Consider the following 20,643-nt stretch of genomic DNA (forward strand, 5'->3'; position numbering starts at 1 on the left):
AACTTCATGTTTAGTTAATTACTCCAGTCTTTTTTAGGCAGGAAAACAACTCAAACGAAGTACTTATTGAGATAAACTAATATAATATGGCACATTAGAAGAGATAGATTTACTCAGGTTATATAGCCTACTTATACTGAACAAGTTCTACTTCTAATTAAAATATTGTGTGGGGGCAATTACTATTTATTTTGGTGATAATAAAAGAAACAACCAGCCTATTAAATGTGCCACTGTATGATGCACGACCTTTTAAGCCTGTAAAGTTGTTAAAATGAGCTCCCTTTGGACTTTCTGCAACACTATATTACTACTTAAATGCTAGAGCATAATTGATTATCATGCAACTTAAAGCACTTCTTCAAGGCTACATGGTGAAAAGTGATACATTGCAATCCCAAAATGCTTTGGCCAGGTTTTTGAAGTTGCTGTCGTACTTTTCTGTATTATCAGCTGCAGAGTTCATAAGCAGAAACCTGACGTTGATGAGCAGAAAGGGCGTTTCTCCCCCCAGCATCAGTAGGACATACCTTCGTTGGTATTGGTCAGACGTGGCTTACGTAAGACTTTGCCCGATCTGTTATTGGAAGGCCGATCTGTCGGTTAGGAGCTAGGAAGAAGGGGCGTGTACACACGGCACTTAGCATCTGTATCAAACGATGTCGGTGGTGTCAGATTCAACGCATTTTGCTTAAAAATAAGGGAAAAGCACAACAGCTGTCATCATGGTATGTATTAAAACTATTTGTATTATGTTTTGGAGCTGCTAAAATAGGGTGTTAGTGGCGCGACGCGATGTACTTGTCATTTCCTGGTAGGAGAGCACAGCTGTTATACAATAATTTGTTAGTATTGCTGTATGTTACTGTACAATAACAGTAACTTAGGAGTGATACTGGAGACAGTCATCGTAAGCATGTGATGTAGATACCCGCTTGTGTAGGAAGGATTCCTGTACTGTACTTATGTCTGAGAGAAATGATCTGCTTGCATTAAATAATGTTAACGTTGCCCGTGTTTTCCATAAATTCACAGTACGGGTTTGTAAACCACGCCTTGGAGCTCCTAGTTTTAAGGAATTATGGCCCGGAAGTCTGGGAAGACATCAAGTGAGTTTCCCGTTAATGTGTTTACTAGCCCTAAGGTGAATGGCCAAGCAGACCACAACAAGGGTACAAGCCAGGCCTGCTGTGCAGCCAGCAACACACTCTGAGCTCCCACACTGCAGTGTGCTGCCAGCAGGAACAGAAATTGGCTTTTACTGTAACGATTAATCTTCATTGTAGGCAGGCTTACACTGAAACTCAGATTAAATCTATACAATAGAAATAATGGTCTGTCCCATAGAAATGTGATTTTTAAATCAGTGACCTTAAACAAAATCATATAATTTAATGATAGTTATTTAATGGTGACTAAAAGTATTCATTCCACATACTATAATAAAAGAATTATTCCATAACAACAAGAAATAAGAACTAACAACAGGCGGTATGATCTGTGAAATGAGCTCAACTACTTAACTTGAGTAGAATAATCAAAACATTTTTTTTAATTGTTACTCATGCATTCAAATAGATTTAAAAGTTATGGCTGGTTGAAGTGGAGCTCATTTTTATGTCTTTAGATATGGTTAGTTACACCTAACAGTATCGTATAAAAAATCTTTTTGAAAAGTGACTAATGTTAAATGACTTACAGATTAATATATTGGAGAGAACAAGTTGGTTTTGTTTTTTGCAATATTGCTTTGTGAAATTCAGTGGTTAAATAATGGTACAAAACAGAATAAAATAAAAGTACACAAGTAAAGTAAGCAATGTACGTAACTCTGCTACCAGTGCATTCAGTTAGGTTCCACTGTTGTAAGCTGCATATTAATTGAAACTTGGCAATACAGCTTTTAAAAGCCAAAAAATGGCCTTGCAATTTTTAATTGTGGATATAATCTAAAGGGTAGTTTGAGATTTTATGTCTATTTGGCAAAGTAAATTAACAATTTAATAACCCATTTTATAAATATCACAAAGCTTCTTGGTTTATAAAACTTTATGTTTTGCAGATAACAAGCACCTTCCATCGATAGAATGTAAAAAATGTAACTTTTATTTTATTTTTTTAACTAGAAAGAATTTGCTTTTACAGTTTATAGGATAAATGTAATTCTATTCTCTCGTGCAATGTTAACATGCCATTGTCTCCGTATGTTACATCTTTGGCTCAATGAGAGTTTATTTTTCATCTGAAGTCTTAACTGCCCTTGACGCGACCCTGCTAAAAAAAGAAGAAAAAACAGCGGCAGCTGTCTTATGTAAATGTTTTCAAAGAGGTTATTCTTAAGCCAGAACAGAAAAGTATTTTACTGGGCAAAGTTTTATGTTATCTGTCCAAGTGTAACAATTTCTCATGTTTGGCCTGTTTTCAGAATTTGATGAGCTGAATAGTTTAAAAATGAATCCTTATTTTCTTTGCTAAACCTTTCAGTGATTGATATATTTTTCCAGCTGTGACACATAATAATAAAATAGGAGATGATGATCGTGACTGTAAATCATTTATGTTTTCTCAGCTAAACAACTGTAATCAGATCCTGATTAAGTTTTCTGACAATTAAAAATTGGATTGTCAAATGGACTGTATAAATAACTAATTGCACTCTAAGATTCTAAGTGTACTTTTTACCAAAGGACAACACAGTACATCTAAACATATCATTATCTGTACTTGTTTCACAACACAACTACTACAAAGCACCAGGGAAAGATTTATTTAGTTTTGCTCTAATATACACTAATAAATCACGACAGGTCACTCTGACTGGCCACAAATAATACTCAACAGCTGTTGCTGAATTGTTCCTGTAAACCAAAGTCCCAAGCACTATTACAAAATGGCAGAGGGACTCATTGCCTGAACACGTTCCCTACAATGATGGTTTACTTCTGCCGTGGCTCATGAGAAATCTTTGTTTTCAGGAGGGAGGCTCAGCTTGATATTGAGGGTCAATTCCTTGTTAGAATCATATATGAAGATGCCAAAACATATGATCTTGTCGCAGCTGCAAGTAAAGTTCTCAGTAAGTGTCAGTATTTATTTAAAATATTGTACACGTGTGATATACTTTACATTATAAATGTAGCAAACTCACAAGCTGTATCACAAACTGATATATTAAAAAGCTCCTTTCTGCATTTTCAGAGATTGATGCAGGAGACATCTTGCAGTTGTTTGGGAAAATGTTTTTTGAATTTTGCCAGGAGTCAGGATATGACACAATTCTGCGAGTGTTGGGTTCGAATGTTCGTGAATTCCTGCAGGTAGGCTCTGTCTTATGGATGGAAATATTGTTTAAAAATTGTGTACAATTACAGTGTTAAACGAGCATTCTAATGATACATTGTTACATTCCTATAAAACTAAAAAAGCTGTTAAAGCTTTTTTCTTTATTTATTATAAAGTGGTGTGTATCTTCAATGTACCCCTTCAATGTTTAATGTATTTTGTAGCGCATTATCAACTACATCAGCATGTTTGGGCTGTTATTGAATACTGGCTATTTTAATTTTCAGAATTTGGACGCACTACATGACCACCTGGGTACCATTTATCCTGGGATGAGGGCTCCCTCATTTCGCTGCACCGATGCAGAGAAGGGAAACAATCTGATTCTTCACTACTACTCAGAGAGAGAGGGTCTGCAAGACATAGTAATTGGCATCATTAAAACGGTCGCTCAACAAATCCACGGAACAGAGATAGAGATGAAGGTCAGCTTTGTTGTTTTTTGTTCCCTTTTTTGCAAAGTTAATCTGCAGGTCTAATGGCTTGCTCTGCTGCTCCTGATGAATGAAGATGACTTTAGGTTTTTCCCACATTCTCTCAAATTTTCAGTGAAGCGTTACAGTCCCTGCAGTATATTATTAAAATTCACCAATAGAAAGTTCCCAAATATCCAAAACAGGAAAAGCGCTGCACTGTGACATCTGCAGTTCAGCAGTGATTTTTTTGGCTAATGTCTGTGAGTCAGAGGGTATTTTTAGATCTAAGTTATAGAGTCTCTAGCTTGGAGATGTCTTTAAGGACATTCTTCCATGGCTCTATTTAATTTTGTCTAACTCTGGTTGGATTTAAACTACATGCACATTATTAGCTAATTTTATATTTTAAATTTAGAGAATTTTTTTTACCATGACTCATTTAATCGACAACAATAATATGATTTTGTCAAAAAGTTTTTAAAAAATCTAATGCAACAGCTGGATACCATATACTCTGGTTATAGGCTATAATGTATACCAGTAACTGTGGTATGTTATTCTCCTCAGACTATCTACTCTACTTTGGATGGAGTTTTCTCTTTGTTTTATAAGCAAATGACATTTTCTCTGAAACTTAATCATGTAGTGCAGACAGGATAATATTTTTTGAATTGTGTGTGTAATGAAAGAACAGAAATGGCAGACGCTCCAAATGTGACACCCAATTTCTGGAATTATTAGCCACTGTTGCTGTGGCAACAGGGTGCAGAGACAGCAGCCTGACGTCAACATGTCTTATGGCCATAAACCCACAGAATAATGACATTTTGTACCCCCCCCCATACAACAGTAATATAGTTTAGATTAATAATATTATTAAAAGGTTAATGTGTTATTGCAAGGGAGAAGTATTTGATTAAAAAATGTTAATTGGTGAAACTATACGCCACAATATAGACAAGTTTAAATACATTTTAACTTAATTGTTGTCATTTTGTAACAATATCATTAATATTCTATCAACTGTTTTAACTTCACCTAACACAGATGATCCAACCGAAAAGCGAGGAGTGTGACCACATTAAGTTCCTGATTGAGGAGAAGGACTCAGAAGAGGAGGCATTTTACGAGGATCTGGATGGCTTCGAGGAGAATGGCACGCAGGAGACTCGAATCAGCCCGTACACATTTTGCAAAGCCTTCCCATTCCATCTCATGTTTGACAAGGACCTTATGCTCACACAGTGTGGAAATGCCATTTATCGAGTCCTGCCACAGGTGTGCCTTCATATAAAATAAAAAATCCAGTTCATTGACTCAGCATTTGATTATGTATTTATAGGGCTATTTGCTGCATTTTCTAGCTGCCTATAATGTTTCAATAATTCATTAAGTAATATTGAAATATTTTCTGATCCCAGTTTATCTTAAAATGTGCATATCTTTATTCTATTCTTCAGCTCCAGCCTGGTACCTGTATCCTCCCTTCAGTTTTTTCTTTGGTCCGACCTCACATTGACTTCAGTTTTCATGGCATCCTTTCTCACATTAACACTGTCTTCGTTCTGAGAAGCAAGGTACGTGTGTGGTCACAGCACTTTTGCCTCATAATGGCACTACTTTTACTTGTATTATACTTACTTAAGTATAGGGAAAGTATAGGGTATAGGCAGTACTCTATAGTAGAGTCCTCTCCAGAAGGCAAAAGGCACTAAACCAAATGATGGACATTTATGTGTTTATAGTATTAATATTTATGAGCTCAGCTGAACAATATTTCTACTCTGTGGGAATCATTAACACTTGTAATGAGGAAGAAATTGTTTACATGCCGATATTACCAAGCATGTAAACAATGAATCAATCAGACAAATAAATATGTAGATTTTAATTTTGGCAATCATGCATGGAGCAAGGTAAAAATATTGAATTGAGAGACTGAGAGCAGTTGGTGAACAGATTGGTCTCCAGGGCTACCACTCTTGGGATGCTACATATACCACGATACAAGAAAAATACATAACACATAAAGATTTAAAAATATAGACTTAGGTGAACTGGTGCCCAGTGTTGAGGCAGATTTAGAGAGGAACATGAAATGAAATATTCATAAATCCCAACAGGAGGGCCTGCTGAATGTGGAGACTGTAGAGAATGAGGACGAGCTGACGGGGGTGGAGATCAGCTGTCTGAGACTGAAAGGACAGATGATTTACTTGCCAGAGGCAGAGAACATCCTTTTTCTCTGCTCACCCAGGTATGCCCACTGTGCAGTCTGTCCTGACAGAAGCACAGACCGAATATAACACCCACTGAATGGGAACAAAGCATTATTTGAGATAAAAGTCTCGTAATTCAAGTTTTTATAAATAAAATAAAACCTCAGCATCTCATATACTGTACATAAAGGCCATGAATAAAATTTAGAAGTTGTTACAAGTTGCTACACAAAATGCCTTTTGTTTCCTACTAAGTAATGCTCAGCCCAAAAGCAATTAGTTCCCACTGAAGTCCTAAATACTGTATAGCTCAATATACAACCATTTCCCATATTGAATAAATGCAGATGCAGAATAATATGTACTTGCATATATCTACAGCAGCTGGGATGGTTATGTGAGATTCACTCATTATAAACTACCGTGGCCATGTTCACTGTTTTGGAGGAACATGTAATGCAGCTCAACCGTGTGTCTCAATTATGTGTTTTAAGGAGACATTTAGAATTGCATTTGGATTAAATGGTGGGTCTTTTAAGGTATTTGTTGAGAGCAAGAAAATATAGAATAGAATATTACTAGCCTTATATTTAATTAGAATATTGTTTTTCTGTGCATGTAAACATGTTTTAAAATGAAAAGAAATTGATATATCCTGTGTTTGTAAAGGTTGGCAACTTCAGTTAATGATAGAAAAAATGATTGATGAACTGTGGGAAGTGTTTTTCAGATACTTAGGCTCAAATATATTTTGAGTATATACTTTTATAAACAAAAATATGTAGGTACACGAAAAGCAAGAAAAAACACAAAACAATCTGTAAGCTGGTAATTACATCGGTACTTGTGTTGTGACATCCATTAGCCCCTGTGGCCCTTACACAACCAATCAGGCATTTCTATTGAAATACCAGACAAAGGAGAGCAGGGTTCAAGATCTTGTTTTCACTGACACTTTGCAGAGGAAAAGATCAGTGTTTTGCAAAAGGTTGCTGCCTGACAGAAAATAACAGGGGCGGAAAGACAGATGCATGCTCATTCACCAGACCTGAGCAGTCTAGACACAGTATCTCACCCTGAAAGAGGAACATTTATCTGGAGACAATAAGCTCTGCCGTGACAAGAAGATGGTGATCTCACTGCAGGCGGTTTATACCTAATGTTCTCTTTAATTTATGATCATTCCTGATATGAGCAAGAACCAGAAACATGTCTGCTACTACTGAAACAGACACAAATCAGACATTGTCAGCTATTTATATGGGAACAGTAGCAAGAATTAATAAATAGTTCACTGTATTGTTTCCGTTTTTATCTGTTCTCTCATTTTCTGATTAGTGTTATGAACCTGGATGATCTTACACGAAGGGGGTTATACTTGAGTGACATCCCGCTTCACGATGCCACTCGTGACCTGGTGTTGCTGGGCGAGCAGTTTCGTGAGGAGTACAAGCTGACCCAAGAGCTGGAAATCTTGACAGATCGTCTGCAGCACACACTCCGGGCCCTGGAGGATGAGAAGAAAAAGACGGACAGGTTGGAGTTGGACTTTTTAACTTCCGTGTTATTACCCCGCAAACTATGTTAAAACACATATGTTCCCAGCATATCTTAAAAATTAACTATCGCATCAACTAGATGTTTATTTGACCAAACATTTGCAATGACTTTAACTGTGGCTTTTATTGCTAATATGTAGGAAATGTTTAAAGTGAGCCCCAGTGAGAACCACTGTTTTTTGGCCTGTGCCTCTTATGAACTTGGCAACATGAAAAAAACCCTCTACAAACTTTACATATTTTTATGACAAGTGCAACAGAAATACTTTTTGTTTTTGGTTTTTGTGTTTAATTGTTTAATTGTTATCTTCCACACTGGGAACCTGGGAACCTCTTGAGTGTGCTCGTTCGTTAACACCCCCATTTAAAGTTTACAAAGCGTTTCCACCAGTACGTTATCAGGAATATGTGCGTATTGCAGTATAAATCATGCCTAAATATATGCTATATTTGTTATTTTCTGTAGGTTGTAAGTGGACACGAAACTGGCAGTGATAATTGTGTAAAAACGCAGTTTTTATTCTACTTTTATCTTCCTTTGCTGTAAAAATAACTGGCATTACTTGTTCATTAGTCTTTTAGTAAGATAAAACAAGGCTCCTCGTGTATTTCCTTCTAAGGACGGACTGGAGGCAATAAACACTAAAGATATAGCAGCACATTACCGTGTCTCAGTCTCTTGCAGCTATGTTTTGGCTATGTGACAGTGGGACCACCAAGGGTCAGAATCTATTGTTGTACCCAAGTTGATATTTGCCTGCTCTTCAGTCCCTGTTATGGTGTAGACACTCACTTAGTTTTGACTCTAGCTTTCAGAAAAGAGCCTGTCATACTAATTTGGCACAGCAGTGGGTGACAGCTGGAGAGGAGCATGGAGGTGGAGTGTGGTCTTTATTAAGACTGCTATAGGAACCCTGTTTTCTCATAGGGAAAGACTTTCACTCTCCCTTTGGATCCCTGTATTATTATTCTCTCCATTCTCCAGTCTCTGAGTGCCTCAGGCTCCAAACATTGATTAGAATTCATGGCCCCTCTCTAAATATTTAAGAGAGCTGTGGCTACACTGTTGCTCCATTTTTAGAGGTTTATAACTGTGTTTTCTGATAATGAAAATTATTGATGCTGTTTTGATGCTATTCAAGTGTGTACCTCCTAAGAGAAATTATTCCTGTCAATCATTAAAGATGTTACAGATAATAACTGTATATATGGTCAGATAAACTCTAGTTACATTAGACTTCTGTGTGGTGACAATGTCAGGTATCACGGGTCCTCAAAATTTAGTACATTATACAAGGTATTTTGCTTTTAACAGGCAGCCATGATCTAACCAGTTACCATAGAAACACAAACCACCCTACCAAGTGAAAGCAGCTTGCATAGCAAAATGACCAAAAGGTGGTGGGTGAGCAAATAAAATGCTGATCCAAAGGTTGGACTTCAGTTTGGCAGCCCCAGCTTAACAATCTGCAGCTCGAGTACTCTATAACTACGCTTTTGCTCAAACTGTCAATTTCTCCTTTTCCGATTAGACTGCTCTATTCTGTTCTGCCGCCATCTGTTGCCAATGAGCTGCGACACAAACGGCCTGTCCCTGCAAAACGCTATGACAATGTGACCATTCTCTTCAGTGGCATTGTGGGATTCAATGCCTTCTGCAGCAAGCACGCCTCGGCCGAGGGAGCCATCAAGATAGTCAACCTGCTCAATGATGTTTACACACGCTTTGACATCTTGACAGACTCTCGGAAGAACCCTTATGTATACAAGGTTGGAAGCAAGAATTTTATCATGAGAGCATATATTACACTCATGTAAAGTAGTATAAAGGACAGGATTTATACAGCAGCTTGTCAATGATCAAAATAAACAAAAACTACATGTACCGCAATCTGAAATTAAGAATTTAGGTGACTTTTAATCATATTCTCCACTGCTAAATAAATATACCAGTAAAGCCCACTGACTTATGCAATTCTGTAACCATGAGAGTATTTATATGAACTGACTTGGGGTTTTTATAATAAGAAGAGCAGTACGAACTTCTAAACGCTGTGTAGTTTCACAGAGGAGCTGCACCATTTTATAGGCCTCAGGCAGCAGATTTACAACCAAAGCTTTCAGGCAAGAATGCACTTTAAGAAGTCAAACAGACCCTGGCACTTCCAGGGAATCGGCTTCAAGCACTGGGTCACCAAAAGAAGTAATATTTACACTACAAGTCAAATGGCTTGGTGGTCCCAGTGTCTTAAAGCTGATGTAAGTGTTTGGGTGTTTATCTCAGAGTGTTTCAGGTTATTTTTGGCTGCTTGGTGCTTAAAAAAAATGGCTTTTGAGCACAGTGGGAGCAGATGATTTTACATAAACTGAAAGTGAAATGAAACAGGTTTCAGTATAATTTGTGTCAAGAATGCCAAAATGTTTTTCTTTTTACAGGTGGAAACAGTGGGGGATAAGTACATGACGGTGAGTGGCCTGCCAGAGCCGTGCACGCACCACGCCAAGTCGATTTGCCACCTTGCTCTTGATATGATGGAGATTGCTGGGCAAGTCAAAGTGGATGATGAACCTGTACAGGTGTGATGAGAATCTCATTCTTTAGAAAATATTCAATGTTTACATATTTTGATGATTTAAATTGTTGTTTGATAAATGCTGTCATTTATTAAATAAATGCCAGTTGTAGGTTAGATAGATTGTACAATAGCCAGGTTAGGCTTAGCATGTTTAGGTAGTATTGTACTAAACACATCTATAATTGCAAGGAAAACACTGTTCTATAGTAGAGAACCAGGCCTTTTACTGGTTATTAATGTAATTTACTCATGGAAGTATTTTTATGACTCAGTTTTAAAGAAGGTGCTGAAAATGCTGTAGCACTTTTGGTTTGGTTGTGGGGAAATGGCAGGTAAAGTGTGAACGTCCAGCACACGATCTACTCCAAGTGAAGCTCAATATGGAAGTAGAACATGGTTGTGGTTGTGGTCTACCGCGCACAGTGTAATTAGCAGTGACAAGGCATGTAGTGTGTAGGGAATGTACCAAAACTGAAGATAATTGTGAAAACTAGTATGACCTAATTAGCAGTACACACATTTTTGTACTTTCGTGTATTTCCAGATGGATGGTTTCTCTTTGGTGACTGTAACTTGGCTGTTTGTTGTGCGAGAACTGTCTTTTTTTTCAAATAATGCTAGTTATTTAACAAATAGTGATGTAAAATTTAAATTTTTAAAGTGCTAAGGATCAGTCTTCTCTTGGAAGGTATAAATACTACTAAATGGCAACCTTTTCCCTTTGGCCTTTTTTGCTGATGTATAGAATAATTGTATACATGCATCTGGACATATTTTGAGGGTGAAGTAGTAAGCAGTAAAAAGTTAGAAAAAAAACAGTAGACGTTTGTTTGACTCAACATTCTGGATTGTTATTGTATCAATGACTGTTGGTACTTAACTATGGAAAATCATGTCTGGTTAACAAAAGGATGTTTATTTTTGGACATGGCACTGGCTGAGGAGGATTCAGGTTTAGTAGCAGAAACAAACTCAGATCATCCCACGATCTTGTGGTTAAAAATAGATTCTCATTTATCGCAGACACTCACAGCCGTTCATACTCTGATGACAACAAGCACTGAAGTGCTAACAAGTTAAAGTCTAAATATTAGTCTCTAGATTGCCTGGGGCTACTTGTAGAATTTATTGGAAACCAAAAGCCTAAAAAGTAAAATCTAATTTTGTACATGCAGGGATTGCTGGCAAAGTTAACCTTATATCCACCCACCAAATGTTGCACCTCCTAAGTTGATAGCTTTAAGATTTTGTTCCAAAAGATTTAAAAGACGCATTCAACTGGATAGCACCTTGCTTTTTCTAAAATTTTTCTCTCAGTGGAGAACAAATTCCATTCCTTGTCACTGATTTAACATTTGCACAGATTTATTCAGAAGCTTGGGTGGTTTTTCTCAGACTCCATCTTTTGTTTGTCTAGCTTTTAAGTGGATCAGGCATCATGTTCAGCAGAAACGTAATAAGCAGTGCTGTGGATATCTTATTACAAATATTTAAGCTTAATTTTTGCCTGCATTTTTTAAGTAGCTAATTGTTTTTTTATTAACTCATTGTACTTATATCTAACATATACCAATCAGCTACTAAGCAATAACCCTGGGGGTCTTAATAAGGTCATCGAGGGCAAAGGTCAGCATGGCCTCAGTAATCTGTGACTACACAGCCTTGTATATAGTAAAATGTAATACACTGTATGCAGAAGTGGTAGAAGTACGCAACTCAATACTCAAGTAAAAGTGCAAGTATTGGCCTAAAACATTCTCCACAAGTACCATTTAAAATCTTTTACACAAATAAAATTAAGCAGATTATCTGCATTTTACTTAAAGTACAAAAGTAAAAGTACTCTACTAAGAAAACATTGTATTTTAAGCTACACTGATTAGGGTAATTACAGGAAAATACGTACAGTAATTAATAACAAATAAGGTAAAGGTGGAGCTGATTTTACCAACTTTATGTACTGAGGGGTGGTTAATAATAATGATACATCAGCATTTATTAGTTCATGATATTTTTTATAAACATATTTTCATATTAAACCACCAGGTGTTATTGGCAGTGTATAATGGAATTGCAATGGAGTACAGGAAGAGTTTTTTTTTCTAATTTCTTCCAGATTACTATTGGGATCCACACAGGTGAAGTGGTGACAGGGGTGATTGGCCAGAGGATGCCACGATATTGCCTTTTTGGGAATACTGTCAACCTCACAAGTCGTACAGAAACTACTGGTGAAAAAGGAAAAATAAATGTCTCAGAATATACTTACCGGTAAGTAAAGGTGCTACTTGTAAGGTCATATTTTGCTTTAGTCACTGGTGTAGATAAATGAAGTAGTTTGTTTGAAGTCGACTGTTAACAAATTAATAAAATACCATCAATAGATACAAAGGATGAGTTGGAAGCCTCAAGCATAAAACATAAATGAGGAGTTCTTTAAAAGGACAAAAGAAAATCTTATTTGATGTTCCTTGTTCACATATAAATCATAAATTTAGTACAAGCAAGATATTAAAACACCCGGGAATGTACAGTGTGACTGATTTGTGATGTTGCTGATGTTGTATTCCAGGTGTTTGCAGTCTGCTGAGAACGCCGACCCTCAGTTTCATCTGGAGCATCGGGGCCCCGTCACCATGAAAGGAAAGAAAGAACCAATGAAGGTGTGGTTTCTGTCCAGGAAGCCCACTGACACAGAGTCGGCCACAATTAAATCTTAACTATTTGACTGTAAAATGTTTGGTCGTAAAAAACTGCGCATTGGTACTCTCTAGAGAAATGTTGAGTTAGGAAAGAGATGAATCAGATCCACAAAAAGTGATAATTTATCCACAGACGTGATATTTAATATTATAAACGAGAGTATTTTCAGTGAAGTGAATTTGAAGCTGTTTCATTGCTCTCCCTGCTTATTTCTGCTTATTCTAAAGCTTGCCAAAAATACAGTGATTTCATAGTCTGTACTCTCTTAGCCAAAATAACTCATATAATTTTAGATCAATAAAATATTCAGCCATTTAGAAGTATAATCCAAACAACTTGATTTAAAGTGAAACATTTGACCTACACTTGCAATACAGAAGCACTGCTTTATATAAAACATTTAAATATAGCTTAAAAATCATGTTTGTGCTAATAAATTATTGTCAATATTTAAAGTACCCATACTTGTTCATTGGATGTGGGAGCAATGTTGTTTTAAATCAGACCAAAAAAACTAAATAGTCATTTAGGTGTAACAGCTGTTATTTTAATTATCATAAATTCTATCATAATATTCATCAGTCTTTAGGCACAAAACATACTTTTCTAACTAAATTCAAAATCTTAACATGAAATACAATCACAGATTTATTAGTTTTAGAGTTTGATTTAGCCCCATAAATAAAAAAGCACATTATGCATACCTTTAATATACTAACTGCTCTCTGATTGTCACTTTTACTTTTTGACTCTATGTAATAACAGTAGTACTTTTAATCGTTCTCTACGTTGTTGACATATTCTCAAACATCTACACATTTACTTTTATCATCATTTTACTTTATTATTTTTATTATGTTATAAGTTAAGTTCAGTAGTTTAAAATTTCATGGATTGATGGAACCTGGTTATGAATGAAACTGTTCTATGTGCCTCCACTATATTTATTATTACTATAATTTGTTTTTAATTAATTTAACATGAGCATATTTACTTTATTCTTTTCACAACTTTCCCCCAAATGTATTATAAAATTTGCACAGTAAGAAACAAACAGATGCCTCTTGTACTGTACAAATGCATTTCTGTGGTTGAAAAACATGATCATTTTATTTTAATGTTTGTGTTTGGATCTGTAACTACTGTAATAAAAGTAGGCTTTAGATGTGTTGGTTTTATGAATGTTTACTTTATAATACAAACCACTATCAACCAACATATTGTAGCTCTAGTAAAGACTAAAATTTAAAAATAAAAAGTGTGGAACACCAGTGTAATGGGATCCAAAGCTTTGGCAACTTAGAGAATTTTTTATTTTATTCAAAGTGCTCCCTCTAGTGGCCACTCAGAGGATTTACAATACTGGTGTCAATGTAAAGTCTCAATGTGTCTCGTCCATGTGCATCCCCCTCTGCTGTTATTATCTAATCAGGACCAACTCCCTATTGATTTTGAATAAAATGTCAGTTTGAGGCCTTTTGTGTCTCCTTTGAATTCTTATTGAAACTAATAATAATGGAAACAAGTTTTTTGTTACATGAACCACCCATAGGACCTTCTTCTTTTCCTTTTGGCTGCTCCCTTTCAGGGGTCGCCACACACCTGACACTTTTCTCCACCCGTTCAAACCTGCTTGCACTCGCCTCTTCACCTCTTTTCCACACTTACCGTTGCTCTGAACCGTTGACCCTAAGTACTTAAAGTCCTGCACCTTCTTCACCTCTGCTCCCTGTAACCTCACCGTTCCACCTGGGTCCCTCTCATTGACACACATGTATTCTGTCTTGCTGCAGCTAAGCTTCATTCCTCTGTTTTCCAGAGCAGACCTCCACCTCTCTAGATTTTCCTCCACCTGCAGGGTGCAAGGGGCTCAGAGCTGATCCTTGATGCAGACCCACCTCCACCTTGAACTCCTCTGTCACACCTACAGCCCACCTCACCACGGTCTTACAGCTCTCATACATGTCCTGCACCACTCTAACATACTTCTCTGCCACTCCAGACGTCCTCATACAATACCACAACTCCTCTCTCGGCACCCTGCCATACGCTTTTTCTAAATCTACGAAGACACAATGCAACTCCCTAGGACCTTCTCTGTACTTCTCCATCAGCATCCTCAAAGCAAATACTGCATCTGTTGTCTCTTTCTAGGCATGAAACCATATTGCTGCTCACAAATGTTCACCTCTGCCCTTAGCCGAGCTTCCACTACTCTTTCCCACAACTTCATTGTGTGACTCATCAGCTTTATTCCTCTGTAGCTGCCACAGCTCCCTTGTTCTTAAAAATTGGTACCAGTACACTTCTCCTCCAGTCCTCTGGCATCCTCTCACTCTCCAAGATCTTGTTGAACAAACTAGTCAGAAACTCTACTGCCACCTCTCCTAGACACTTCCATACCTCCACAGGTATGTCATCAGGACCAACTGCCTTTCCGCTCTTCATCCTCTTCAATGTCCTCCTCACTTCACTCTTACTAATCTTTGCTACTTCCTGCTCCACACCAGTCACCTCTTCTACTCTTCGTTCCCTTTCATTTTCCTCGTTCATCAACTCTTCAAAGTACTCCTTCCATCTTCCCATCACACTCCTGGCACCTGTCAATACATTTCCATCCTTATCTTTAATCACCCTAACCTGCTGCATATCCTTCCCATCTCTATCTCTTTGTCTGGCCAACCTGTACAAATCCACCTCTCCCTCTTTAGTGTCCAACCTAGCATACAAGTCCTCATATGCTCTTTGTTTGGCCTTTGCCACCTCTATCTTCACCTCACGCTGTATCTCCCTGTACTCCTGTCTACTCTCTTCAGTCCTCTCAGTGTCCCACTTCTTCTTAGCTAACCTCTTTCTCTGTATACACTCCTGAACTTCCTCGTTCCACCACCAAGTCTCCTTGTCCGCTTTCCTCTTTCCAGATGACACACCGAGTACCCTCCTACCTGTCTCCCTGATCAAATTAGCTGTGGTGGTCCAGTCATCTGGAAGCACCTCCAAACCACCCAGATTCTGTCTCAGCTCCTCCCTGAAAACTACACAACATTCTTCCTTTTTCAACTTCCACCACTTCGTCCTCTGCTCTGCCTTAGTCCTCTTCATCTTCCTCACCACCAGCATCATTTTACACACCACCATCCTGTGTTGTCTGGCTACACTCTCCCCTACCAATGCTTTACAGTCACTGATATCTTTCAGATTACAACGTCTACACAAGATGTAGTCCACCTGAGTGCTTCTACCTCCGCTCTTGTACGTCACCCTATGTTCCTGCCTCTTCTGAAAGAAAGTGTTCACTACAGCCATTTCCATCCTCTTTGCAAAGTCAACCACCATCTGACCTTCTGCGTTCCTGTCCTGAACACCAAACCTGCCCATAACAGTCTCATCACCTCTGTTCCCTTCACCTACATGCCCATTGAAATCTGCACCAATGACCACTCTCTCACCTCTGGGGATGCTCTGCATCACTTCATCTAACTCACTTCAGAATTTCTCCTTCTCTTCTAACTCACATCCTACCTGTGGCCCATAACCACTCACAACACTGAACATCACCCCTTCAACTTCCAGCTTCAGACTCATCAACCTCTCTGATACTCTTTTCACCTCTAGAACATTCCTCACAAAATCCTCTTTCAATATAACTCCTACTCCATTTCTCCTCCTATCTGACCCATGGTAGAACAACTTGAACCCTGCTCCTAAGCTTTTAGCCTTGCTACTTTTCCACCTGGTCTCCTGGACACACAGTATGTCCACCTTCCTTCTCTGCATCTTGTTAACTAACTCTAGCCTTCCCTGTCATAGTACCAACATTCAAAGTCCCTACTGTCAGTCCTACATTCTTAGCTTTCCTCTTCTCTCTCTGCCTACGAACACACCTTCCTCCTCTTCTTCTTCGTCTTCGACCAACAGTAGTCCAATTTCCACCGGTACCCTGTAGGTCAACAGCACCGGTGGCGGTCGTTGTTATCCCGGGCCCCGACCGATCCGGTATGGAAGTCTTTGTCACGATTCGCATGTTTGATTTGGCATGTGTTTTACGTCGGATGCCCTTCCTGCCACAACCCTCTGCATTTATCCAGACTTGAGACTGGCACAAGAAGACACTGGCTTGTGCCCCCTTGCAGTTGCATTAACCACCCATAGGACCAGTTTTTATTAAACGTAGTTACGTGAAACACCTTTGTTCAAAAGTCTTTGTTTTTTTTTTTTTGTGGTTGTTTATTAAGAGCATCCCAAATTGGAAAAACTTATCAACATGACCAGCATAAATAGACAATTACTCAAGTGACTGTTGAGCTGGGACTCAGTTGGTTGTGGTACGTCTCTTTTAAACATGAGATCCTGGGTTTAAGTCGCTGGTATGTTTGGGCAGCTGTGGATTTGTTTGGAGCAGTCTGAACTGTATGAGTTAGGGTTGGTGGTTTAATTCCAAGGTCCATATGACAATGTGTCGAAGTTTCTTTGGGCAGGACAAGAAGTATATGAATAACAAAATGTTTAGGAATGTAATGGATGTATGTAATGGAATCTTAAATCCGGAAATCAGAGTTTTTGCATCTTTAGTTCTCTCATCCTGTGGTAAATTGTTTTTTGTGAGTTTTAAAATAAAGAGCGAAATAAGGTTAAAGAATTTTCACATTTTTAAAATTATTTTATTATTCCTTTTTTAAGTTAGTAGGCTCGCATTATTTTTGCACTATTATTTTATTTTTTTACATTTCACAAAAAGGCAGTTGCTAACAAGTGGCTAAATGAGGCTGATGTTACTGCTGTTGCCAGGACGCCATTGTGGTGAACATATCCACTCACTAATTCCCCGGCCTCGTCCATTTATCGTTATTACTTGTGATCACTAGTTTTATCAGGTCACCATAAGAGGGAAGTTCTATTTCCTATGTTTCTTGCCCTCTGGCTGTAGCATGATAAACCAATCCTTGTTTGTTTTGCAACAGTTGAAGCAGTAGTCCGCGCCCACTGGGGAGTGGGTCAAAAGTTTCTACTTTATCGCTCCCACAGTGCACTCAATTACGTCAGTCACACCACGGCAATCGTAGCACTTCTTCCTTCTTTTTTTTTCAGCCTTGTGCTGACTAAAGAGCAATTCTTTGGTAAAGAGCAGATATGTCCTTTCAGCTCAGCAGCAACAACAGCAGCAGCAACAACTCCAACAGAAGGGGCGATGGTAGCAAAGGGAATGAAGCTGGCATAAGGATCTGCAGTGACTGTCTTGTCGGCAACATGGAGCCCAGTGTCCTTAACCCCCACTCCTATGGCTGCTTGGGGGTGGAACACGCTGGCCTCGCTCTTACTGCACGAGATTCCTGCATGTTATGCAGGCTGCTCCCTGAGGACATGTGACGCTCCCGGGCTGATTTTTAGTTTTGTTTTAAGTCCCAGTGCAGTATTGGGTTCTCCACAATGTGCCTGAGGCAGAGGTTAGTGATTGTCCGGATGCTCAGCAGCGAGCAACCCTCTTCATCATCCACGCCCCTGCCTGCCATGGTCCAGCTACCCCCCAAACTGCTGGACATCATTAAGATCGCCAGCGGTTGCGACGATCATCTTATTTAGCTGCCCCTCATCACACATCTCGGTTATAACAGACAATTTGCATGATTGGGGGGGTGGGACATGCCTCTCTCTGCCTCAGGCCAACGGGATGATCCACAGCCCCCCTAAGTTTGCTCCAGCCCATCTGAATCTGGCCGCTGAGAAGGAGTGCCTAGCTGACCAGGGTGGTGGCCACCGCAAGAGTGGCTTCCATCACTTCCTCTTATGTTACCAAGTGGTTATCATTTCAGCAGTGGTGCTAAGATAGGGTTATGTGTGCCTATCAAGCGCTCTTCCTCAGGTACTGTCCTTTCTTTAGTCCCTTGTGGACACGGGCTTATCCTTCAGCATGGTGAAGACAAACGCTGCTGCGATGTCCTCAGCCATGAGGGATTCGCAGACCCAACGCAGACCATTATTCCAGACAGGTTTGTTTTTAGTCATCCCCTGCTAAAGTATTTCTTAAGGGGTGTGAGGCAACAGCGTCCTCTTTCACGCCCTGCTAGCCCCTCCCTGGGATCTTTCTCTGGTCCTTCGTGCCTTGGCTTCATCCCCATTTGGGCCGCTGGATCAGTTCCCCCTGAGCCTCCAGTCATAGAAGACAGTGCTTCTCTTGGCCCTCACTTTCATTAAGAGAGTGAGTGAGCTCTCTGCCCTTTCAGTCTCCCTGGAGTGCTCAAGTCCAGTACCAGTTCTTTCAGGTCGAGAGTCATAATCCTGAAAGGTTTCTGCAGACCCCTTTGCACTTCTGAGGAGCAAGCCTCCTCTCATCTACTGTTCCCGGTGAATGCCTTTGCCTACTATGTGGAACACATGTCTGCTATATGGTGATCCAAGCAGCTTTTTTCTTTCCGCTCAGCGTCTGGCCCACTGACTGTTTGAAGCCTTTTCTCAGGCTTATCAGTCCTCTGGGCCCAGTCTCCAGAGGGCACCTATGCACACTTCACAAGAGGAATGGCTTTCTCTGTGGCGCTGCTCTGAGGGGTTTTGGCGGAGGACATCTGCCTGCAGCATCATGATCCTTCGCTTGCTCTTTTGTCCGGTTTATCTTCGAGTTGTCTCTCACTACTCACTGTAACCCTAGCTTCTTTGACTATGTTGTGGAGCCCTCTGCCTTTTTTGGGCCCCACAGTACCTGTTGCTGGCTGAAGGAAAAAGGTCAGTTTAAAGGAAAAAGTGCTACAATTGCCATCCTTTAATGGTGTGACTGTGTATGTAATTGAGTGCACCACAAGAACAATAAATTAGGAACTTTTGGCCCACTCATCAGTGGGTGTGGACTATGCGGCTTCAGTTGGCACAACCCGCACAGGGATTGGTTCATTATGCTAAATCCAATCAGCCAAACTGGCAACATGACCGTGCCTCTCCTTGTTGAGTAAATATAATCGGCCACCTTAGAACCAAAAAGGTGGATTGAGAACACATCGATAGATTCCCCCTAACAGAAAAAACAAATATAATTTTTTTTAGAAAAAACAAATATAATTTTTTTTTCTGGTTGTGCCTCTGCTTTTCAATGAAAGTGAGGACACCTGGGGACTAACCAGCCAGTGTAACAGCATTATCAAGCACAGCAGTTTGACTAGACTTGGACACCTACAAGTCTATAAAACACATCACATCTATTATCTCATAAATTAGTGAGAGAGCTGGCGATAAGGAGAGTAGAATTAATGGGACTTATATTGCATGTGAGCAGTGCACATATCCAAATGAATAATAATACAATAGTTAATGCTTAACACTACTACTACTACAGTTTCTGCTACCACCACCACCATTAGCTGTACTTCTTTTTGTTCCTCTTCTCCTGGATATGATTGGAGGCTGGCAAAACAACTTAGATCATGTAAACTGAGCCTGTCACTGAGGAAAGACTTTGTACAGAGATGGTTTACACACAAAAGAATACTCAAGTACATTTACAGTTACATTTAGACATTTAGTCATTTAGCAGACGCTTTTATCCAAAGCGACTTACAAGTAAAGTAGAAGGAAAGCAAAAATCTAAGTCAAGTAGAAAACATCAAAGTCCTATCAGAAAAGTGTTTACATTTCATGAGATGCAAGTGCAAAAAAGAACAGAAAGAAAGTTTTTTTTTTTTTTTTTAGTTAGAATAGATTTAAGTGCATAGGAAGGTGTGGAAGAGTTCTGTTTTCAGCTGTTTTTTTGAATATTAAGAGTGAGTTTGCTGAGTGTGCAGAGTTTGGTAGCTCGTTCCACCATTGTGGGACCATTGCGCTGAAGAGTTTTGCTTGGTGTTTT

The 20,643-nt window shown here is 39.0% G+C and overlaps 1 protein-coding gene across 1 annotated transcript; it reads left to right on the forward strand.

Annotated features, from left to right (window-relative positions):
* The first annotated feature begins 571 nt into the window (after positions 1-571).
* gucy1b1 (guanylate cyclase 1 soluble subunit beta 1) lies at positions 572-14,287 on the forward strand. The gene is made up of 13 exons (XM_067498704.1): positions 572-728; positions 1,036-1,109; positions 2,976-3,076; positions 3,199-3,317; positions 3,570-3,767; positions 4,806-5,036; positions 5,219-5,335; positions 5,882-6,015; positions 7,316-7,513; positions 9,069-9,306; positions 9,973-10,113; positions 12,229-12,383; positions 12,685-14,287. The coding sequence occupies exons 1-13, from the start codon at positions 726-728 to the stop codon at positions 12,830-12,832; spliced, it is 1,857 nt and encodes a 618-aa protein (XP_067354805.1). The 5' UTR covers positions 572-725; the 3' UTR covers positions 12,833-14,287.
* Positions 14,288-20,643: the final 6,356 nt, after the last annotated feature.

The sequence above is a fragment of the Channa argus genome, chromosome 3 (genome assembly GCF_033026475.1).
Source record: "Channa argus isolate prfri chromosome 3, Channa argus male v1.0, whole genome shotgun sequence".
NCBI classification, from domain to species: Eukaryota; Metazoa; Chordata; class Actinopteri; order Anabantiformes; family Channidae; genus Channa; species Channa argus.